The sequence below is a fragment of the Triturus cristatus genome, chromosome 1_2 (genome assembly GCF_964204655.1).
Source record: "Triturus cristatus chromosome 1_2, aTriCri1.1, whole genome shotgun sequence".
Lineage (NCBI taxonomy): Eukaryota > Metazoa > Chordata > Amphibia > Caudata > Salamandridae > Triturus > Triturus cristatus.
Genome location: NC_140580.1, coordinates 863340941 through 863361144, shown reverse-complemented (window position 1 = coordinate 863361144; position 20204 = coordinate 863340941). Strand labels below are relative to the sequence as shown.

At 41.2% G+C, this 20204-nt stretch overlaps 1 protein-coding gene across 3 annotated transcripts in view; it reads left to right on the top strand.

Annotated features, from left to right (window-relative positions):
* ARHGEF16 (Rho guanine nucleotide exchange factor 16) overlaps nt 1–20204 on the top strand; it is a 267432-nt gene that overhangs the window by 201087 nt on the left and 46141 nt on the right. For all 3 annotated transcript variants that reach the window (XM_085609144.1, XM_085609149.1, XM_085609136.1), the window contains exons 8-11: nt 3842–3971; nt 15238–15312; nt 16372–16464; nt 19295–19446. In XM_085609144.1, coding sequence (XP_085465270.1) covers nt 3842–3971; nt 15238–15312; nt 16372–16464; nt 19295–19446 — 450 coding nt within the window. The remainder of the gene's footprint in view (nt 1–3841; nt 3972–15237; nt 15313–16371; nt 16465–19294; nt 19447–20204) is intronic.

Here is a 20204-nt window from a genome sequence, read left to right as displayed (position 1 = left end):
TTGGGGAGGGAGGCTGACCACACTCGTACATTAAGCTGTTTGCGGTGTTGGGGATGATGGTAACAAAACCGGAATATTAGCAGGAGGTGAAGAGAGGTTGATACCTCAAATATACATAAATAAAAAGAAGACATAGACTGGTGCATATTGCCAGAAAAATAAGCAAGGTCGGCTTTAACGCTAGTGGCCTCCTGTGCGACAGTCTTTTTTCGCCCGCCCCACCCCCAATGACCTCCTCCCCAGATTCCCACACTACCACCCGGCAAAGTGCCCATCATTTCTCCATAGCCCCTCTCGCATACATTTAATTTGTTTCAAAGCGCTGGTAAAGGCTGGTTTTACTAATCCACTAAGCTATCCCGTTTAAATACAGATCTGTTCTTTGCAACAGGCACATTAACCCTCTGCGCTACTTTATGGTGAGTCAAAACTGCCATTGGACAAAACTCTGATCTCTTTCTCTCTAGCAGGAACATTAATCTTGACATTTTCATTGCTGCCTGAAATCTGGACGCACAGGAAACTCTGTGGCAGGTTCTTTTAAATTATAAGTTATTCCTAAACACAGCGCCCCCACATGAGGTATTTCATGATTGTTCAGTATTTGTTTAGCCTCTCATTGTGAAGAGATTCAAGAAAGTGGAATTTCCTAATTTTCTATGTTTCACAGTGTATTAGGATGTGGGTGGCTGCAACCCTATGTCCAAACAACCCATAAATAATGGTCTAGTTTTTGTTAATTGAATTAAGACCTATTCAGTTAATTATTTTTTTAATAACATAGGTTTTACATGTACTTTACATGGTACATAAGTGTTGCCCCTTTTGATGGATATCCAAAATGAAGGCTGTGGGGTCCTTTTGATGAGTCGCATAATATAAAACAAAGCATGACCTTACAGTCACAGTGTGCATAATTCTGATGTGGGTAGTAGTCAGCAATTTGTTAGCAAGTTTCAGTGGGTAAAAGCGCTTTCAATCTGAGTCTTAAAATAAGTTATACTTCTATAAATCTGCACTCACAGGTTACTAAGTCTCGTGGGTGTAAATTTACTTTTAGGCATTCACAGACCTTTCTGGAAGCACCGGCTCCGAGCACTTCCAAAGTAGGCAAATGTTAGAATACCCACAGAGGTGTATGTTTTGGGGGGTAAAAGTCCAATGTAAGTAAGATATAGAGATGCAAATAGCTCTGTAGTTCGGACCCGCTGTTTCTTGTAAGTGAACTTTTAGAGCTCTATTGCTTTCAAAAACCGTAGTGAGAGCTAGGAATTGAGCTGCAATTTTTCTGTATGGTGGTGCAGCTTCACAAAAGCCCTAGTCCGCAGGTTTTGGGCTACGGCAGATGGCAAGAAAGTATCATTAACAAGCATTTGCAATGCAATAGGTCTCGTATTTGCAAGAGTTTAAGCTATTGGCATTGTAAATGGCAATGCCTTTTATTTGTGTGTTTTTAAACCCAACACACATCTAAAAGGCATTGTTATTTTTAATGCCAATAGCTCAAACTCTTGCAAATACGAGACCACTTTAATGGTGGCCGCGCCCCTTTCTTTAGACACTGCTCACCGTATTCAGATTACAGTGAACAGCGTCTAAAGAGAGGGTGGCGGCCAACTTAAAATGAAAGTGCAGTGTGGGACGCTTTCACCCCAAAATATAAATATATAAATAAATAAATAAAGGTTCTGTAGCGCTGTCGTTAAAGTTAAAGCAGACCGCACTGGAAAATTAAATAAATTAAGAAAGTGCGTCCGCTATTCTTAACGCGGACCGTGCTGCAAATTAAATAAATAAGTGCCTCCGCTATAGTTAAAATGGACCACGCTGCAAATTAAATAAATAAACGCGGCCGCTATAGTTAAAGCGGACCCGCAACTATTACTATTAAAAATATAAAAACAGACGTCATGCTGCCTCGCAGGAAAGCACGTCATGGGTGGAATACTACAAGACCAATAAAGAAAATAGTGCTCACACAGTAGATAAAGTAGACCGTGTAACAACACAAGTAAAAAGTCCACTCCTTATGGGAGGTTACAAATGCAGACAAGGCGGTACCGAGGAGGGACTTCTATGCCTATTTATCAATCAAAAGCCATAATTTAGAAAGGACACTAACAGGAGCCGGAAATGGGCAGAGTTTCTATTCCATACCTCAATACTGCATGTCTCACAGAGCAGCGCATGCGCTGCCCAGGCTCGACCTAAAAACACTTTGACATTGAAACCGAAAACATCCATTTTACTACAGTGCGCGCGCACACTCACACACACTCGCACGTAGTTCTGGTTTTTTTTATACTAGGAATAGATATATGTGTGTAGACATTTATATCTACCCACCTCACACACACATACGCGTGTGTCCATGTAAAAATGGATATAATTAGGTCTAACTATCAGTCTTAAAAGCAATCATTTACCTTTGCCGTTACGTATGTTTCTGTCGCCTACATAAAAGTAAGTCATGAAGTAAAGCATGAACTCTGCTTCGTCAATTGCGCCACCTAGGGGCTAGCTGTGTGATTACATTTCAGGCGAAAATGCTGGTTCAAATGGAGATCGATTATTTAATTAATCCATCTATTTTATTTATTCTGTCTAGTATATTTCCCACTAAAGCGCTCTACTTATTTTGTAACAAACTTATGTAATGCGCAAACAGTAATTGACTGCATGGCAAAATTAAGAAGCATTAATCCCCATTCTGCTACATCTGACATTGTGATGCAAATATGTTTGCTAATAAGCCGTGCTTTAATAAATTATTACGAAGAAAGAGGGGTAGCAGACTGTGTTCTCGAGGTCTTCATGTGTTTGAAGTTTGTCTGTTGAATAGCCCTGCTGTCAGTTGTGAGTCGCGCGTTTCCTGTTCCTTCTGCAACATTTGGGTTACTAGGCTCACCAATATTTTTCGGCTGTAATTATCAAAATGGAGCTATCCCTCTAAGGATTCAGGCTGTGTTTTATTCACAGTTAAGATGTCCTCTTGTATAAAACCATTCCACACAAGCCTGGGCTAGAGCGAACAAGCCAGAATATAGTGACGGTCGCTATTGAGCCGGACGATGTCACCAGTTAAGTGCAAGACTGTGACCAAACAGGGTTTTAATTGCCCCCTCAGTGAACAGTTCCCGGTAGAGTTTAATGCAAAACTAAGTAGACAAATGTTGTTGGGTCTTGGGCAATCCTCCATATCCAGCAGCTTGTTTTGATGAATGTTTATACTTTGGCCAATAACTCAAGATGTTTTTTTTGCGTCTGACCGTAATTCTGCACCCCATCACCAATCTAAGTCAGCACATTTTTCCCACTTTTAGCCCCTTCTCTGGAAATATTCTGGTGATTTATTCACTACCCACCCTCTTTGTCCAACCTTTCTTTGCTACTAAACAACCTGGTGTAGGCCTTCCGCAGTCTGCATGAACATCGGCATCAACTGCTTCTTACGGAGTGGTCTTGCTTTGAGTAAAGTTCTTTTGAGTGGAATGTAGAGCGTGATGCATAGTACCATTTTTGGAGGTGTTTTGACCTATGGACTTGGATGGTTCAACCCACTCTCAAAGTATATGAAAGTAGCCCCAAGAATTATAAATCTTTTGAGATTAATAGAATAAATTAGTCATCAGCCTGTCACTTACCCATTCATCTGGGCATGAGTATGGCAGTTGTGCTCTGTGCCGCCTCGGGTGTCTTTTCTGCTAAGCTTCCACTGTAGCAGAAAGGGACATAACGTTGAGCAGTTTGCAACATCATTGGTGAGTCCCAGCTAAGGTGCCCATAATGTGATTGCATATATGTGCTAATCTGTAAGAAAATTACTTTTTTGTCATTTTAGAAACACCAACCAGAAGTTTAAGGAGACTCTGAAACAAATTGAGATGAAACCGGAATGTGGCGGATTACCCATGATCTCCTTCCTTATTCTCCCCATGCAGCGAGTTACTCGGATGCCACTGCTAATGGACGTATGTGGTAAAGGGGCTGGGGAGGCTGGCTGGGCATGTGGCAAAATTCCCAACTGAACGTTCAGGTCAATAGATCAGTATTTGGTTTTAATAGAGCAGTCATTAAGCAGTGAAGGAAACTGGGGGGCAGCTTTTTTGTGTTCGCAAACGGTCTGATTCACACATTACCGATTCGCAATTTGAGTTTGTGACCAAATACCATTTCAGTACTCAGAAGGGGCTTCCAGTTTTACAAATGAATTCCAGTTGCAAAACGTTAATACTTTACTGACTACAAGCATGTAGTGGTAACCCATTCGCAAATGGGAAGAGGTCCCTTTGGGAGCCCTGCCCCATTCTGAATGTAAAAAAAGAAAAACAGTCCACGAGACCACTGTGCCTACATAGACCCAAAAAAATCACTTTTCTTTATAAACACAGTCCCGTGTCCTTTAGGGGAGGAACAGGCTGCATTAAAAAAAAAAAAACATGGTGATTGCTTTAGTAAAAATCAATCACAGACGTAGTGGGCTGCTGACTCAAGCAAGCCACCATCCCTGTGATGGTGACTATTCCTAGTGGGTTTGCAAAGTGTGACCTATCTTATCAATGTTGATAAGGTAGGCCGAATTGCGACCCACTATGAATCATTAATTTAAAAATAAAGCTTTCGTACTTGTAGAATAGCAATTACCAAATAGTCATTTGAAAATAAATCGCTATTTGGCAATTGCTATTCTAAAGAATTGTACATCTGGCCATTAAGAGCTCCATCTGGGTCCAAGTGCACCAGTGAGATAGATATGTGTTTCATATTTGGAATAGATGTTGATATGGAGTGTATGTCCTGTCGTTCAGTTACAGTGAGGCCAGGATGTCGTATGGTTCTTTTTGCTTGTTTATTGGGATATTTCCAAACCGATCTGCTTTAAAAAAAAAAAAAAAAAATTATATATATATATATCCTGAAAAATCAGAAGCATTCTTCATCAGTAATGAGCGTGTGGCTCAGTAACGAGGCACGTAAAGGAGTCTATTGAAAGCCTCTATAAAACAGTATAGCTGTCTTTAAGTGGGTTTGTGATCTTTCATGAACTCTACATAAATTTGCCTTTAAAAAAAAAATCTTCTCAGGATTTAAAACATGTTACTATAGATATTGGATTTAAACATTGTTTAATCGTTAATTTTAATTACACTTGTATGGCTCCAAACCCAAGACAGCAGCTGCAGCAAAAATGATGATTAGATTAAAAATACAAATCCACCCTCAAAAAGCAGAACCAAAAATGCTGACTTCTTGGAAAGAGCTGGTACATCATGTTAGTTATTGTGGTATTCAGACAAGCAATCATTTTAGAGTTGATGAGTAAACGTTCTTAATACACTTTATATAAAAAATCAGTTTGGGATCAGCGTGTATACCTCCCACCCCTTGGCCAATCTACATAAAATTTGACAAGAGGGAACTTAAATAGACACACATTGTTAGGGGAATGTTTTTTGCTACTTTGTGAAAGAGTTTCGGAGTTGTGAGTCTGATGAGTGTTGAGCAAATGTTGTCCTTTCCTCAAGGAGTATATGGGTGCCCCAGCTCTCCCACTGCCCCATACTCCAGCTGCCCCACCTGCTAGAGGTGTAAAGCACTTTCAGGAGGTTCCTCACTAAAATCTGCTTAGGGCCCCCTAATATTTGCCTTATCGTCCCTCACATATACTCTGGCCAAGCAAGGGCTGGGGTTCAGGTACCCCTCATTCACAGGGGTATGTACTAAGCCTCCGCATCTTAGGTCTTCTTATGCACCCTGTTACTGACTTATCGGCTTCTTTCACAGACCGTCTTTGATTTTCAGTCTCAAATCGAGTAAACATTGATGTAATTCCATTGAAATGTACTGAAAATGTGTTCTGTTGTACTGGGAATGTACAAACCCTCAGGTTTCTGCCAGGTTCTCTTTAATTCAGCCCACCCAGTTATTATGTAAATTATCCACCAAAGCATCCCATGTTTGGGTCCTATTCTTTGTCGTCCCCGACAGACCTTTAAATACTTCTCTTGAGTCATAGTTAAGTAAATGAGCTCATTTAATGTGTGCTTTATCCCTTGGTCCTGATGGCTCAAAAGGTACAATATTGTGTTCAGGTAATCTTTCCACCACTATAAAACCCCACTTTTCTCTTTCTATTTGATCCATGACGCAACTACGTTTCAAAGTAGGTAGCCAAACTATGAACTATTTTATTTTTCTATCACTAAACTCTCTAAAGACAATTTAGGGATCCGAGACCTTAGACTGAGGTCGCTGGGTAATAGCACATACCAATTTACCAAAAAAGTACTCCTCTATAACTGAATCACTAATAAGTGGTCGGAACTGTTAGAACAATCCCTAAACTCTAATTGCGTGGCAATCCCTACGTGAAGCTGCTACAGGAACACCACTACTGAGTGGGAAAGGAGGCAAATCCTTTTATTTTATATTCCCTCACACACCCTAGTGGTGTCATGCTTCATCATCGGGACACCCTGACGCCTAGAAGTCAGGGTGGACTCAACCATCTTTCAGGGAGCTCTTAGGAAGATGTTTTTGGCCAGGGGGATAAAGATTAAAAGCCCACCAACAGATCCCAGTTTCCCTTTATTCTTGGATCTGCCGGGGGTAATAATAAAATATAAAGATAGGGTCGGTAGGGATATTATGGTCTTAAGACCCTATAGCCAACATGTTTCAGTCCGTGTTAGCCCCATAAAGGGTGCTGGACTTTCTTCAGGGCGAGACTGTGTGCCCCCTGGTATGAGTAGTAAAGAGAATTTCCCTATTCTACTTTTTATAAGGGCAGATAGCTGCTCCTTATTATTTTAGGACAAATTTGTCTCATGTATGCACTCCATCTGGGAAGAGAAAAAGAGAAGAACGAGACACCACACACCGTTGTATTTAGAGTTCTAGACTGTTCATATCTTCATGCGTTTATGTACATTTAACCTGTGGTGAAAGGTTTTCCCAATGAAAACGCAGAGGTTGCGTGTGAAATCACACCTTGTCTATCACACGCTCGTGTTTTCATGATGCCCATTAAAGTGGCGGCACTGCGCCGCATCCTATCAACTTCCACTCTCTAGTGTGTTGTTGGTATTGATATAACATCCGTGTCATTCACTCCCGCTCAAACTCGCAACCTTAAAAATCGCCGCGTCTCTCGGTAGTATTAAAATATGTTAGACAGACTCTCACTCCGTACTAGTTCGTGTGTATATATACCTCCCTTCCCCCATTTTGGGAGAGGTTTCAACTCCTAGTGGAACCTCACCACTCTGTGGGGTAGCCCTGTAGTCCAACTCTGTTCGTTCACAGAAGCACAACCATCAATCAGGTTTTTGAATTTGGTGAATTTTTGAGACGCCAGAATAGTCGGCCAACAGTTGTGATGGGGGAAACAAAACAGACAACAATCATGAGAACAGCGCTGGAGGCTGGCCCCCGAGGGGGCTAGCTCTCTCTCATACCTTGTATTTGTGACTCCGTTTCGTGTTTACTCACGCCATCAAGGGTCCTGCTCCTCGATCCGTCCTGCTTGGAGGTGGTTCCACCACTTGGGGTTCCGAGTTTCCCTCGATATCCCGCTATAAATATACTTCTGTCTGTTGAATAGTGTTATGTGCCCCGCCCATTTCCGGGTCGTGTGATCCGCGTCAGAGCGACTCGAATAGGTATTATGGGTATTGTAGTTCTAAACTGAAACCGACGCTCTGTTTTCAATATGAATTCTCAGCGGTAATTCTTATTGTTGTGTCTGCATCACGTGGTTGGAGTCTGAGCGACTCGCATAGGTATTATGGGTAAAGTAGTTATAGGATCATACTACCGTTCTGTTTACCAAGTAACTCCTCAATCATAATTCTAATTATTGTGACTGTAGGGTTTGGGACACGCAATAATGTTTAAAAGATTTTTTTCATATATATATTTTATTATATTACAAAAAGTCTTGTGACGATACTGTCACCCATATAACACTTTTGTGTCCGTCCCGGAGCTCACCTTAGTATTAACAGTCAAAGGATTTACCTCATTTTCATTGAATCCCGGACTCTATATCAAATAGATCCGATCGCACACGTGATGTACCAAAACGTCAGTGACGAGGAAGAAGTGGGGGGGGGGGGGGGGATGGATTATGGGTGGGGTTGTAATGAAGTGTGTTGTGCTTCATATTTGTGGTTTAATAAACCACAACAATGACCAAGATAAAAATTGCTTTGTTCATGTGGTTTGAAGTCATAATGGTATTCATTGTAATAGATGCGTGTGTCGTTTATAGAGGGAGACCTATAGGGGTAAGGATGGCCAGATTTAAAAAAAAAACTTTTTGGCATCCGCTCCATATCATGAGATGTAGATATACAGTCAGTTACCTATTCTTGTTAAGCTGGTTCCACGGTATTGAATCGTTCAGTCCGACGATGTGGGTTCTGAGTCTATACACCCATCGCTGTTCTCGTTCGAGTAGGATTTTGGATATGTCACCATCACCCTTCACCTTCTCGATAACTGTCCACTACAAGTCTGTGTCTGTGTGTTTTTACTCTATATAGTGAGCAGTGAGTCTAGTTGATGTAATTTCCCTTCTGATTGTACTTCTATGCTCACTGATGCGCACTTTTATTTTTCTCCCCGTCATTCCAACATACATGAGCTGGCAAGGGCATTTGATGAGGTAAATTACCTTATCGGTGTTACAATTTGTGTGTGATCGTTGTTCCCATGCGTACTGCATGCCTAGGTCTATTTCTTTTGTGTGTTCAGTGAAAGGGCAAGCTACACAGGAGCCACATGGGTAGTGACCTATGACTCCTGGTTGGTTCCATAGTGTTAATTGGTGTTGTTTTTATTTTAGTCTTCCTGAAGTCGGTGTGTATAAGGGAGTCCCTGAGACTCCTGTTCCGTTTGAAGGAGAACATTGGTTTCTCAAATTTCAATTTATTTGAGGTCAAGACTGTCCACTTTTAGTTAATGATTTTTTTAATGTCATTGGATGATGCATTAAAAGTTGTGACACATATAAGTGTGTCCTGTTCCTCTTTCTGGTGTGATTCTAGTAGGGCCTAGGTGTGTTGCGGGATCGTTTCTTCGCTTTGTCAATAATCCTCTTGGGATAGGATCTTTCTTCTAATTTTATTGCCAGATTTTCTGCTTCCGCTTTGTATTCATTAAGGTCCGCACAATTTCTGCGTATTCTTAAGAACTGGCCCACCGGCAGGTTCTCCCTTAAAGCACGGGGGTGAGCACTATTAAAATGTAATAAACTGTTTTTATCTGTTGGTTTTAAAAAGAGGGAACTGGTAACCCCTCCGTTCTTTGCACCAAGCTTAACATCCAGGAATGGCACCTGTTCTTGGTTATGGGACATAGTAAATTTCAGGTGTGGATTGAGTTGATTTATCCACATATGAAAATTGGCCACGGTGGCTGTGTCACCCTCCCAAATCACCAGGATGTCATCTATATAGCGCCGCCATCCCTTTATGTTGTCAGAATAGGGGTTCGAGGTCCAGACATGTTCTTCTTCTAGTTGTCCAACATACAAACACGCTATACTGGGCGCGAACATGCTGCCCATCGATGTACCGTGGACCTGTAGATACAATTGCTCCTCGAACCTGAAGAAATTCTCCTTTAATGCTAGGCTTATTAGTGTGATACCCAACTGATTGGGGCATCCCAGGTCCATTCCTCCTAATGTAAAAGTGTTTCAATTACTCGAATGCTTTCGTCCTGCGGAATACTGGTATATAATGCTTTCACATCCAAACACACGAAGACATTGTGTCTTGGATCGTATGTGACATCTTGTAGGACATTCAGTAAGTGTTTGGTGTCTTGTATGTAAGACCTGATGCATGTAACTAGGGGACGGAGGAACCAGTCAGTGTATTTTGATAAAGGTTCTAAAAGGGAATCAATCCCGGATACAATGGGCCTCCCCGGTGGTGGAATTTTACCTTTGTGATTTTTAGGTATTGTGTAGAAGACCGGTGTTCTCGGATCTTCACAATTCAAGAATTCATGCTCCTTTTTATTTATCCAGCTCTGGTCCAGTGCTTCAGTGGTCAAAGTACTTATAGGTTTCCTAAGACGATAAGTGGGATCTCTGGAGATAGGCTTGTAGTATTTGGTGTCTGACAGTAAGTTGATGCAGGCTGTTCTGTAGGCTGAGGTGCTCTGTATCACCGTAGCTCCACCTTTGTCTGCTGGTTTTATAATAATATCAGATCTAGTGCTGATTTCACATGCAACCTCTGCGTTTTCATTGGGAAAGCCTTTCACCACAGGTTAAATGTACATAAACACATGAAGATATGAACAATCTAGAACTCTAAATACAATGGTGTGTGGTGTCTCTTTCTTCTCTTTTTCTCTTCTCAGATGGAGTGAATACAGGAGACAAATTTGTCCTAAAATAATAAGGAGCAGCTATCTGCCCTTATAAAAAGTAGAATAGGGAAATTCTCTTTACTACTCATACCAGGGGGCACACAGTCTCGCCCTGAAGAAAGTCCAGCACCCTTTATGGGGCTAACACGGACTGAAACATGTTGGCTATAGGGTCTTAGGACCATAATATCCCTACCGACCCTATCTTTATATTTTATTATTACCCCCGGCAGATCCAAGAATAAAGGGAAACTGGGATCTGTTGGTGGGCTTTTAATCTTTATCCCCCTGGCCAAAAACATCTTCCTAAGAGCTCCCTGAAAGTTGGTTGAGCCCACCCTGACTTCTAGGCGTCAGAGTTTCCCGATGATGAAGCATGACACCACTAGGGTGTGTGAGGGAATATAAAATAAAAGGATTTGCCTCCTTTCCCACTCAGTAGTGGTGTTCCTGTAGCAGCTTCACGTAGGGATTGCCACGCAATTACAGTTTAGGGATTGTTCTAAGCGTTCCGACCACTTATTGGTGATTCAGTTATTGGGGAGTACTTTTTTGGTTAAGTAGTGTTAAAACACGGGAGGGTGCACTCCCCTCTTTAGTTCCTCTCGCCCCCTCCATAAGCCTGGAAGTTCTTCCTGCTTACCATTGTATTGCGTAATAGCACATACCGCCTTCTAGTTGTGGATGAAGAATTACTAGGCTGTACTTCACCAGCCTTTTCTGCTTTGCTTGTCTTTTTACTTGTCTTTCTTTTGATGTTCAATGTGTTTGTGTGCTTTGAAGTCATGTTGTCTTAGCTCCTCAAAGACTAACCTCCTACATCACCAATTTCCTCCTTTTAAATTCTTCTTGGGTGAGGATAAGCACACATAACTGTATTTACAATGGCTTTTAAGAGGATGGAGAGTCTGGACATCATTCAGGTGAACATGTACCTCTTTTTGCTTCTTTTGAGAAATTTTCTAATGTTAAGCGTTATCTCTTAGGGGATCCTGGGCCTGACTTGCTGCTTCTCAGACCTTCGGGCTCCTCTACAGCTCCCTTTTCACAAGCTTGGAGCCATAGTGAGCATCCTTCAATTCCTAAAATTCTGATTTCTAAATTCCTAATTTTCTGGACTGGCAGCCCTATCAAAATAGTCAGATTAAGGTTCATGTCTCAAAATATTATGGTATTAGCCCTCCTCTAGTGCAAAAGACAAGTTATTTGGAAGTTGTAAGCTTGTGTACCAATCACAGCTTCTCCTAAAAAATATTGGACATTCAACCAGCAGACTATGAGGTATTGCAAAGCATTTACAACATTGTGACCAGAGAAACCTTTGAAAGGCTTTCCAAATACTACTTAGGAGCATGTAAACAAAGCAAACAGAGGTGCACCTCTTCTACAATATTAATTCTAATTCCAAATATACCCACAGAGTTCCGGAAGTAGTTGAAAATCTTCTCTTTATTGTTGCATCATCAATGTGTATCAAAAAATCAGATGTGTTTCATCCACATACATGTGGACTTCTTCAGGGCTGTAATGTGATAAATGTATACAGATATATGAATACTAACAAGAAAAGAAACTGAAACAAATGTAAACAAGCATTTGCATAGCCAATAGGTCTCGCCTTGGGACCTTATAAGTATTTAGCCATGCAACAGTTGCGTAACTAAATACTTATAAGGTCCCAAAAGCGAGACCTATTGGCTATGCAAAGCGGCCCTGCGGCCGCGAAAGTGAAAGTGATCACGATCGCGATCACAATCAAACATCAAAGCGGCCGAAAGTGAAAGTAATCGCGGTAAAACGCGGCGCGCGCGCCCGCGCACATGCACTGTAGCTCTAGGCTGTCCTGGTAGCACTTTTTGGAGCCCTCTCAATAAGTCTCGCCAGACCAGCGCATGCGCTGGGTCAGGCGAGACCTAAAAACCAATATATTTGAACACAGTCCCTGTATAATGCTAAAAAAAAAACTACAAATGTGGGTTAAGTGCGATTGTATAGGTACAAGAGAATCAAAACACTTCTAGATTTGTTAGTTGAGATGAAAAAGCCCAAATAAAATATCCTCTACTGTTGTTGTGATATGTTACACATTCTATATATTTTGAATAAGCGATACAAACCGGCACAAGTAGATAATTTCTTCAATGGTTAACACACAGCAATTGCTATGTGTAATGCTGTAGAGAATTAAAAACTGTAAGGTTAAAACATTTTTATTGAGCAACTTAATAGCCCATTTTTCTCAGTGTTACTAACCCAGTGTTTGTGTCACAGGAAATGATAATTAATTGTGATGGGCAAAAGAGTAGGATCCCAGTCCATTAGAGGGTATTAGAAAAAGCCAAGAGTAAAACAGAATGTGCAAACACCCTAAAGAGGGGCAGGAGACAAAGCACTTATAGCGGGTAAGTGCCTCAGCATATACAACATCGTGACCTGAGAAAACTTTCAAAGGCTTTCCAAATACTACTTAAAAGCATGCCTTTCTCACTGTTTATGACAGAGGTGCCCCAGGTGTAAGAATTCAATTCATCTAAATTGAACTAATTTACATAGTCTCTGCCTATTCTGAGACACTGGTACCACGATCGATATTCCTGGTGGATGTATGACGTTACAACGCACACTTTTACAACGCATGCACTTACAACGCATTTTTTACAACGCATAATCCATTACAACGCATGACATTACAACGCAGGACACTACAACGCATTTTTAAAAAATACCTTTACAACGCATTACCATTACAACGCATACTACCTTTACAACGCATACCATTACAACGCATAATATTAAATTACATTTAAGGTAAGTATTAGATAGTATAGGGGTAAAAATTACTATTCTAACTCCAGGGGGTGCAACAGTAGGGTAAGTGTTGGATAGTGTAGGGGTAAAAATTACTATTCTAACTCCAGGGGGTGCAACAGTAGGGTAAGTGTTGGATAGTGTAGGGGTAAAAATTACTATTCTAACTCCAGGGGGTGCAACAGTAGGGTAAGTGTTGGATAGTGTAGGGGTAAAAATTACTATTCTAACTCCAGGGGGTGCATCAGTAGGGTAAGTGTTGGATAGTATAGGGGTAAAAATTACTATTCTAACTCCAGGGGGTGCATCAGTAGGGTAAGTGTTGGATAGTATAGGGGTAAAAATTACTATTCTAACTCCAGGGGGTGCATCAGTAGGGTAAGTGTTGGATAGTATAGGGGTAAAAATTACTATTCTAACTCCAGGGGGTGCATCAGTAGGGTAAGTGTTGGATAGTATAGGGGTAAAAATTACTATTCTAACTCCAGGGGGTGCATCAGTAGGGTAAGTGTTGGATAGTATAGGGGTAAAAATTACTATTCTAACTCCAGGGGGTGCATCAGTAGGGTAAGTGTTGGATAGTATAGGGGTAAAAATTACTATTCTAACTCCAGGGGGTGCAACAGTAGGGTAAGTGTTGGATAGTGTAGGGGTAAAAATTACTATTCTAACTCCAGGGGGTGCAACAGTAGGGTAAGTGTTGGATAGTGTAGGGGTAAAAATTACTATTCTAACTCCAGGGGGTGCAACAGTAGGGTAAGTGTTGGATAGTGTAGGGGTAAAAATTACTATTCTAACTCCAGGGGGTGCATCAGTAGGGTAAGTGTTGGATAGTATAGTGTAATATTATGCGTTGTAATGGTATGCGTTGTAATGGTAGTATGCGTTGTAATGGAATGCGTTGTAAAGGTAGTTTTTAAAAATGCGTTGTAGTGTCATGCGTTGTAATGTCATGCGTTGTAATGGATTATGCGTTGTAAAAAATGCGTTGTAATGGTAGTGCGTTGTAAAAGTTGCGTTGTAAAGGTTGTTCCCCATTCCTGGTATATTAGCAGGGGCAAAGGTCAAGACACAATGGCAACAATTCTTAAAAGAAAACAGTACTTCAAGCCAAAATAACGTTAAAAGAATACATCATTTGCACGAAAAGGTTCTAAGGCAATTTCATAAAATTAAGAGAAATGTATTACCTAATCGTGACAACTTTTTTGAAGGATACTAATTAAGGAAATATGGCGAAAATTGGTTTAGCTGTTCCGATAAGTACATTTCAGTTACTGTGAGCACGAACTTCTTCAGGACTAAATGCAAGTGCACATGTAAATTCGGGGAAAAAATACTGACTTGACCTATAAGCCTTTTCTGCTAGACCCTGACTAAAAGGAATCTGACATGCCAATGTCTGAATGTGGCGGAATAGAAGACACAGCTTTGGGCTCACAGGCATGTTAGCAAAATTGAATTACCCATTATAAAATAAAGCTTTAGAAAATGTATATTGCCAAGTAAATGTATAATTTCATAGTTTAAGTAAAAGTTAAAGATTTCATTAAAGTTTTGTAAAGTTATCTTCAACCATAAAAAATACACAAAATAGTGAATTCATTAAATGAGTCTTTCTGATTTCCTGCATGTAGGCATCCTGCATAGATTGTACCCGACAAGAGCCAATGCAGTAGCAAAAATAAGTACGCTAGGAAGGGATGAACATTTCTCTCCATGTCATTTTAAAAGTGCCACATTGTTGTGCAAAGAAGTATTCACTCACCACCTAGAGCATTGAACAGGTTCGCAAAGTCTTTGCACTCACTCCAGTAGACCTGATCTTTGCTGAGCCCATTCCTGTTACCACAGTGGTGTGCGCTTGATGGACGGGTGCGGCATTTTAATAGAGCCATATGAGTGATGGTGAATTGTGTATGTATGCAGGCTGCAGACCTGGGTGAAAGAAAATAGGGTTGCAGAAAAGATTCGCGTTTTGTGATTACCAACAAGTCATTTAAGTGTACACGAAATTCATGTTTGTTTATTAATTCTCTCTAGACGATTTGTCAGAAAACCGACCCGTGCTCTCCAGAGTATGAAGCCACTGCCCGAAGCTTGAAAGCGATCAGCAAGGTAAGACCCTGCTCCTTTCCATCCTTGCGATGAGCGTGTAGTCCTTGCCACCAGCTCTCCTCTGTGATTATTTGCGTTCACGCTATCAAGTTGTGCTAAAGGTCCTCGGCTACTTTTGGGTTATGTTTTTTTTTTCCATGGACTGCTGATCATTTTGTGCTTAATACATTCATGGCACGCCTGTAATGAGAGAATGATCTCACTACTCACTTGAGAAAACTTATTACACATGAGTACTAGCTTTCAGCCCCTGTGCTTGTCTCTGCCTCCTCCATGTTCGGCCTATATGCAAAAGTTAAAACAACCTACAAAAAAGAGAAGATTCCACGTACACCATCCCAGCCCCATTTCGTCTCTGTACATGAAGGCGGTGGCTAGGCGGCGTCCCAAGGCTATGAGTGAAAGTAGAGGCTATCATTCCTTTAACAGCCAATCAGTGACAAAAGGAGCTGGTCATATCGACCAGGCCCAGGGCAATTAGCAACAACCTTCCTACACTTAAAAAAAAAAACATGTCTTTCCGCTGTTCCCTGACAGATGCAAAACAAAGCCCACAGATAGGCAGGGGGGAGGGGAGGGGTTCTTCACTTACTATATATCGAATAGCATATGCTCAACTCTATACTTTAAAGAATGCTGCAAGTCACCTCTGACTTTCATGCCCTTATAGATGCATTGAGCGTTCGGATTTCTGGCCATGTGTTCATGGAACTCTTCAATAATATAATGTGTAGTTGGAGTACAAGTCCGTGTATCTCACCTGGGAGTAATGTGTGGGTTATAAGCTTGAATTTTTGGTAGGATACATTTTCACCTTTCCGTGGTCAATGAAATGCATGCTGTTGTTTCATGAAATCACCTCTCAGAGCTAAACAACAAAACTGCGGTTGCATGCGCTACATTTAAAAACGTTACCTTATGATTGTTCTTTCTGTTGCACTGGGTTCATTTTCTACTAATAAGGGAAGGATCAAAAACATAGACATTTCTATAAAATATGTACTTTGTGGCAAAGTCTGTAAAAAGGAGTTCTTATTGGTTGTTTTTCTGTTGTAATAGCTGGTTAGGAAATGCAACGAGGGGGCACGCAGAATGGAGAGGACGGAGCAGATGTACACCTTGCAGACACAGCTGGAATTTGGCAAGATCAAGGTAGGAATGTGTCCTAAATGACTTCATGGTTGTTATTTTGTGCATACAAGCTCGATTTGTCTTGAATTTTTAAAACTAGGGCTCTACCTTGCAATAATCTATCTGGGTAGAGTCTGAAAGCGCTCTGTTTTCTTTGTACAGTAGAATGCCATTCACTTAAAAGATTTGTAAATTTCAGGACCACAACTTGCCAAGGAGCTATTTCACCTGATGCTGTTCAGAGCACAGGATGATAAACCTTTGCAGTTTCACCCAAAGTAGATGGAATTTGGATATTTTCCCAGGCTTGAACAATATGAGACCTTGTCAGTCTTTTGATAAAAGTTTGGTAATACTTGGTTTGGCTGCTCGGGCTATCCTACTAAGTGGCCTGTCTTGGTATCCTAAAGCAGTCCGGCACTTAATCAGACCAATCTCGCTACAGTAGGAGGACATTTTATGGGTGATGTTCAAAGCGATCAGCCGGTTCATGTTATGACTGTTGACATGTGATGAGGATAAAGCCAACTGACTTAACTGAAGTTCATACAACCTTCCCACATGTTAAGTGCAAATCCTGGTATCCCTTGAACCATCACTGAAAGCCTTTTACAATCACAGTTTTACCAGTTAAGATAATAAGGATTCCACCAGATCCAATATGACTGATTCAAAGAATAACTTTTAAGTGGTGTATAAATCACAATGATAGTATAAGCAGAGTTCAGCAGGACTTCGACCACTAATTATTCATTAAACCATACTACCATTGAGACTTCCAGAAACTACAAACCACTACGTTTCTTCCTAGACCACATTGTGACAATAGCTGAATATTATCACAATTTTTATCACACATCAGGACCTTCTACATCGTCTAATTCGCTGATATCTCTTTTTGACTACAACAACCATCTCTTCTTCTACTGCGGAGTACCCAACTCCACCATTGGAGCCAGCGTTATTCACTTGTACAGTTCTTCAAGTACAACTGACGCACAGAGGTTCTACTCCCTTGCAGAAGTCACTAAGGGGGCAAACACATGTTGGCTGGATGCTTTTTGGAAGCTATCTTTTGCATGAACTGTAAATCTTTTCACATGATATCCCCTTTGCACATTGATGTATTTGGACTTTGACATGGTGCTCTGTTGTCCATTTAAAAAAAAAAAAATCTGTATGGAGATGAATTTATTGTATGCACTACTAACTGGCTTATAGCGGCAGGTGTGTGCATATGAAAGTAGGTGTGTGGTTCTGTCATTTCAACTGTAGATCTTGGAAGCTTTCAGCCATCTTGTACTTCCACCTCTAATGGTGATGCACCAAATGATATAGCACCACCTGCTCCCTTTGGCCTTGCTGTTTCGAAAATATATTTCTTTATTTGGATGTGTGACAGCAGTTTGTTCACTGCCACCTCTTTAATAGTTTACTCTATAGATCATGGTTGGTGAGGGGGGCTAACTAGGAAATTCCAGTGAGGTATAATGCAAAAATTTTAGGTCGAGTCTGGGCAGCACAGGTGCTTCTCGGCGAGCCATGCTGTATTAGAGTATGGACTTGAAGCTCCGCCCACTCTCCGCCCATATTTTTCATTGGCTTGCGTCATTGTCCTTTGTAAATGCTGGCTTCTGATTTGTTAATAGGCTTGTTAGTCCCTCCATAGTACCGCCTTGTCTTCATTTGTAATCTCCCATGAGGACTGGCCCTTTTACTTCTGATGTTAAAAGGTATGCCTTTTCTTTAATGAGTTTCTCCTACTCCAGGCACGACATGCTTTCCTCCAACATTCAGGTGCCATGCACGCTTTCACTTTCCAAGCAGCCCAGGACAATGACGGCCGTTTCTTTGAAGTGAAATAGGTCTTGCATTTACAAGAGTTTGAGCTATTGGCATTGTAAATGACAATGCCTATTATTTATGTGTTAATTATCAAAACAGATCAATAAAAGGCATTGTCATTTACAATGCCAATAGCTTAAAGTCTCGCAAATGCGAGACCTATTGCATTGCAAATGCGTGTTCTTGTTAGTCAACCTATTATGTTGTAGTCTTCAAAAGTAGTAGTAGCTTAGACTCATCAAGAAGCATTTATGATTATGGCTAAACAATCAAACTTTTCTACGATTTTAACGCCGTTGTTTAACTGTGTTGCGTCTGAGTCTGACCTCATGAGATCAGCAGGACCTGGATTTTGAAGCAAATCTTCTTTTGCTTTACAAGACCTAAACATATTTTTTGAACTGCAGACATTGGCCACTAAGCATGATCATCACAGCCATAAAGTTAATTATCCCCAGAATTCAGCATACTGTTCAATAATGTCAGGTTCTTCAATTTACAAAAATGAGATAATGAAACATCGGTGTGTAAGGAGATATTGTTGTTTCGAAATCCTGTCATCTGTCTGACTAGGGATATTGAAGAGAATTAATATAGTACGGAAGTTTGACGATATCCCAAAAACTAGATGAATTCTGTCTACATACTTTTTTCTCTATGCGCTACATTTCATGATCACCTTTCTTATTTGTTACACTTTCATCACTTTCCTGCTTATGCTAAGTATTGGCTATGCATTTCATTTTTGAGTGGCGGGTTGGGGAGTGATGGGACTGCACATTTATCTTCACTGATTTCAAAAACGTCATGTGAATGTCCTTATTTCAAAGCCTAGTCTCTTTAACCCTGCCTTTGTCAAACAATAGACAAAGGTGTGTTAGACATGTTCAGCAGTCTGACTTGTTTTTCCCAACTTGGGGCTCCTTGATAAGGTGTAATTGACATACATAGATAAAGATGAATTTATCAGACACATCGTATCAGTGTCACATTTTCTTTCCTCCAGCCTTTCCCGCTGATATCCGCATCTCGTTGGCTTCTGAAGCGAGGGGAGCTCACGCTGATTGAGGAGTCAGGAATTTTCCGCAAAGGTTTTGGAAGGCCGAGCTGCTACCTTTTCCTGTTCAATGACGTCCTGATCATAACTAAGAAGAAAAGGTACCAAAACATGTTGTGCGATATAGGGAACCTGGCAAAAATAAATATATATTTCTCTGTTTTTCCGTTTTCAGCATAATTCCTTGTTTGATTTTGTATATAAAAGTCCAGAAACAGAAATGAATTCCGATGCGAAGCATAAAATCCACCAAACTCGTGGTCCGCCTTTCTCACGGTCCTTACTGTGGGCAAACTCCTTTGCCTCGCCTCATGTCCTTGAATGTTCTAACCTAGAGCTATGAAAGCTCTGCAGATTTTCAGTTCGAAAACGTTGCTGTCTGGCCCCAGACATTCTGCTTTCCTGCAGGGACACAGAGTTATGGGAGCCCAGGTGACATGGTCAGAGGGCCTGTGGAGACATGGGCTAATGGAGAACTGGGGGTCCAGAGGAGACACTGGCTACAGGGGCCAGAGTGGAGGCCGTGAGGAGGCAAAAGACTTATAGGGCAGCATAGGATCCTGTGGTAAGATGGGTCTATTGGTGGATGAGTGCCAGATATGAAATAGTGCTAAGAAGCAGGAGGAGGTAGAGTGGAATTGGGCGATGAAGGGAGGGGGGCAGTAGAGACGGGGATCTTTTGAGAGGCGGAGGAGAGGAGTATAGTGATAGGAGGAGATTGGGGCAAAATCAGTGGGCGAGGGGGAGTGGGACCAGAGGAGACATTAGGCAGCAGGAGGGAGTATGGCCAGAGGAAACACTATTCTACATTGTAAGGGGGACCAGAGGTGAGACAGGATTATGGGGAGGTAGGAGGAGC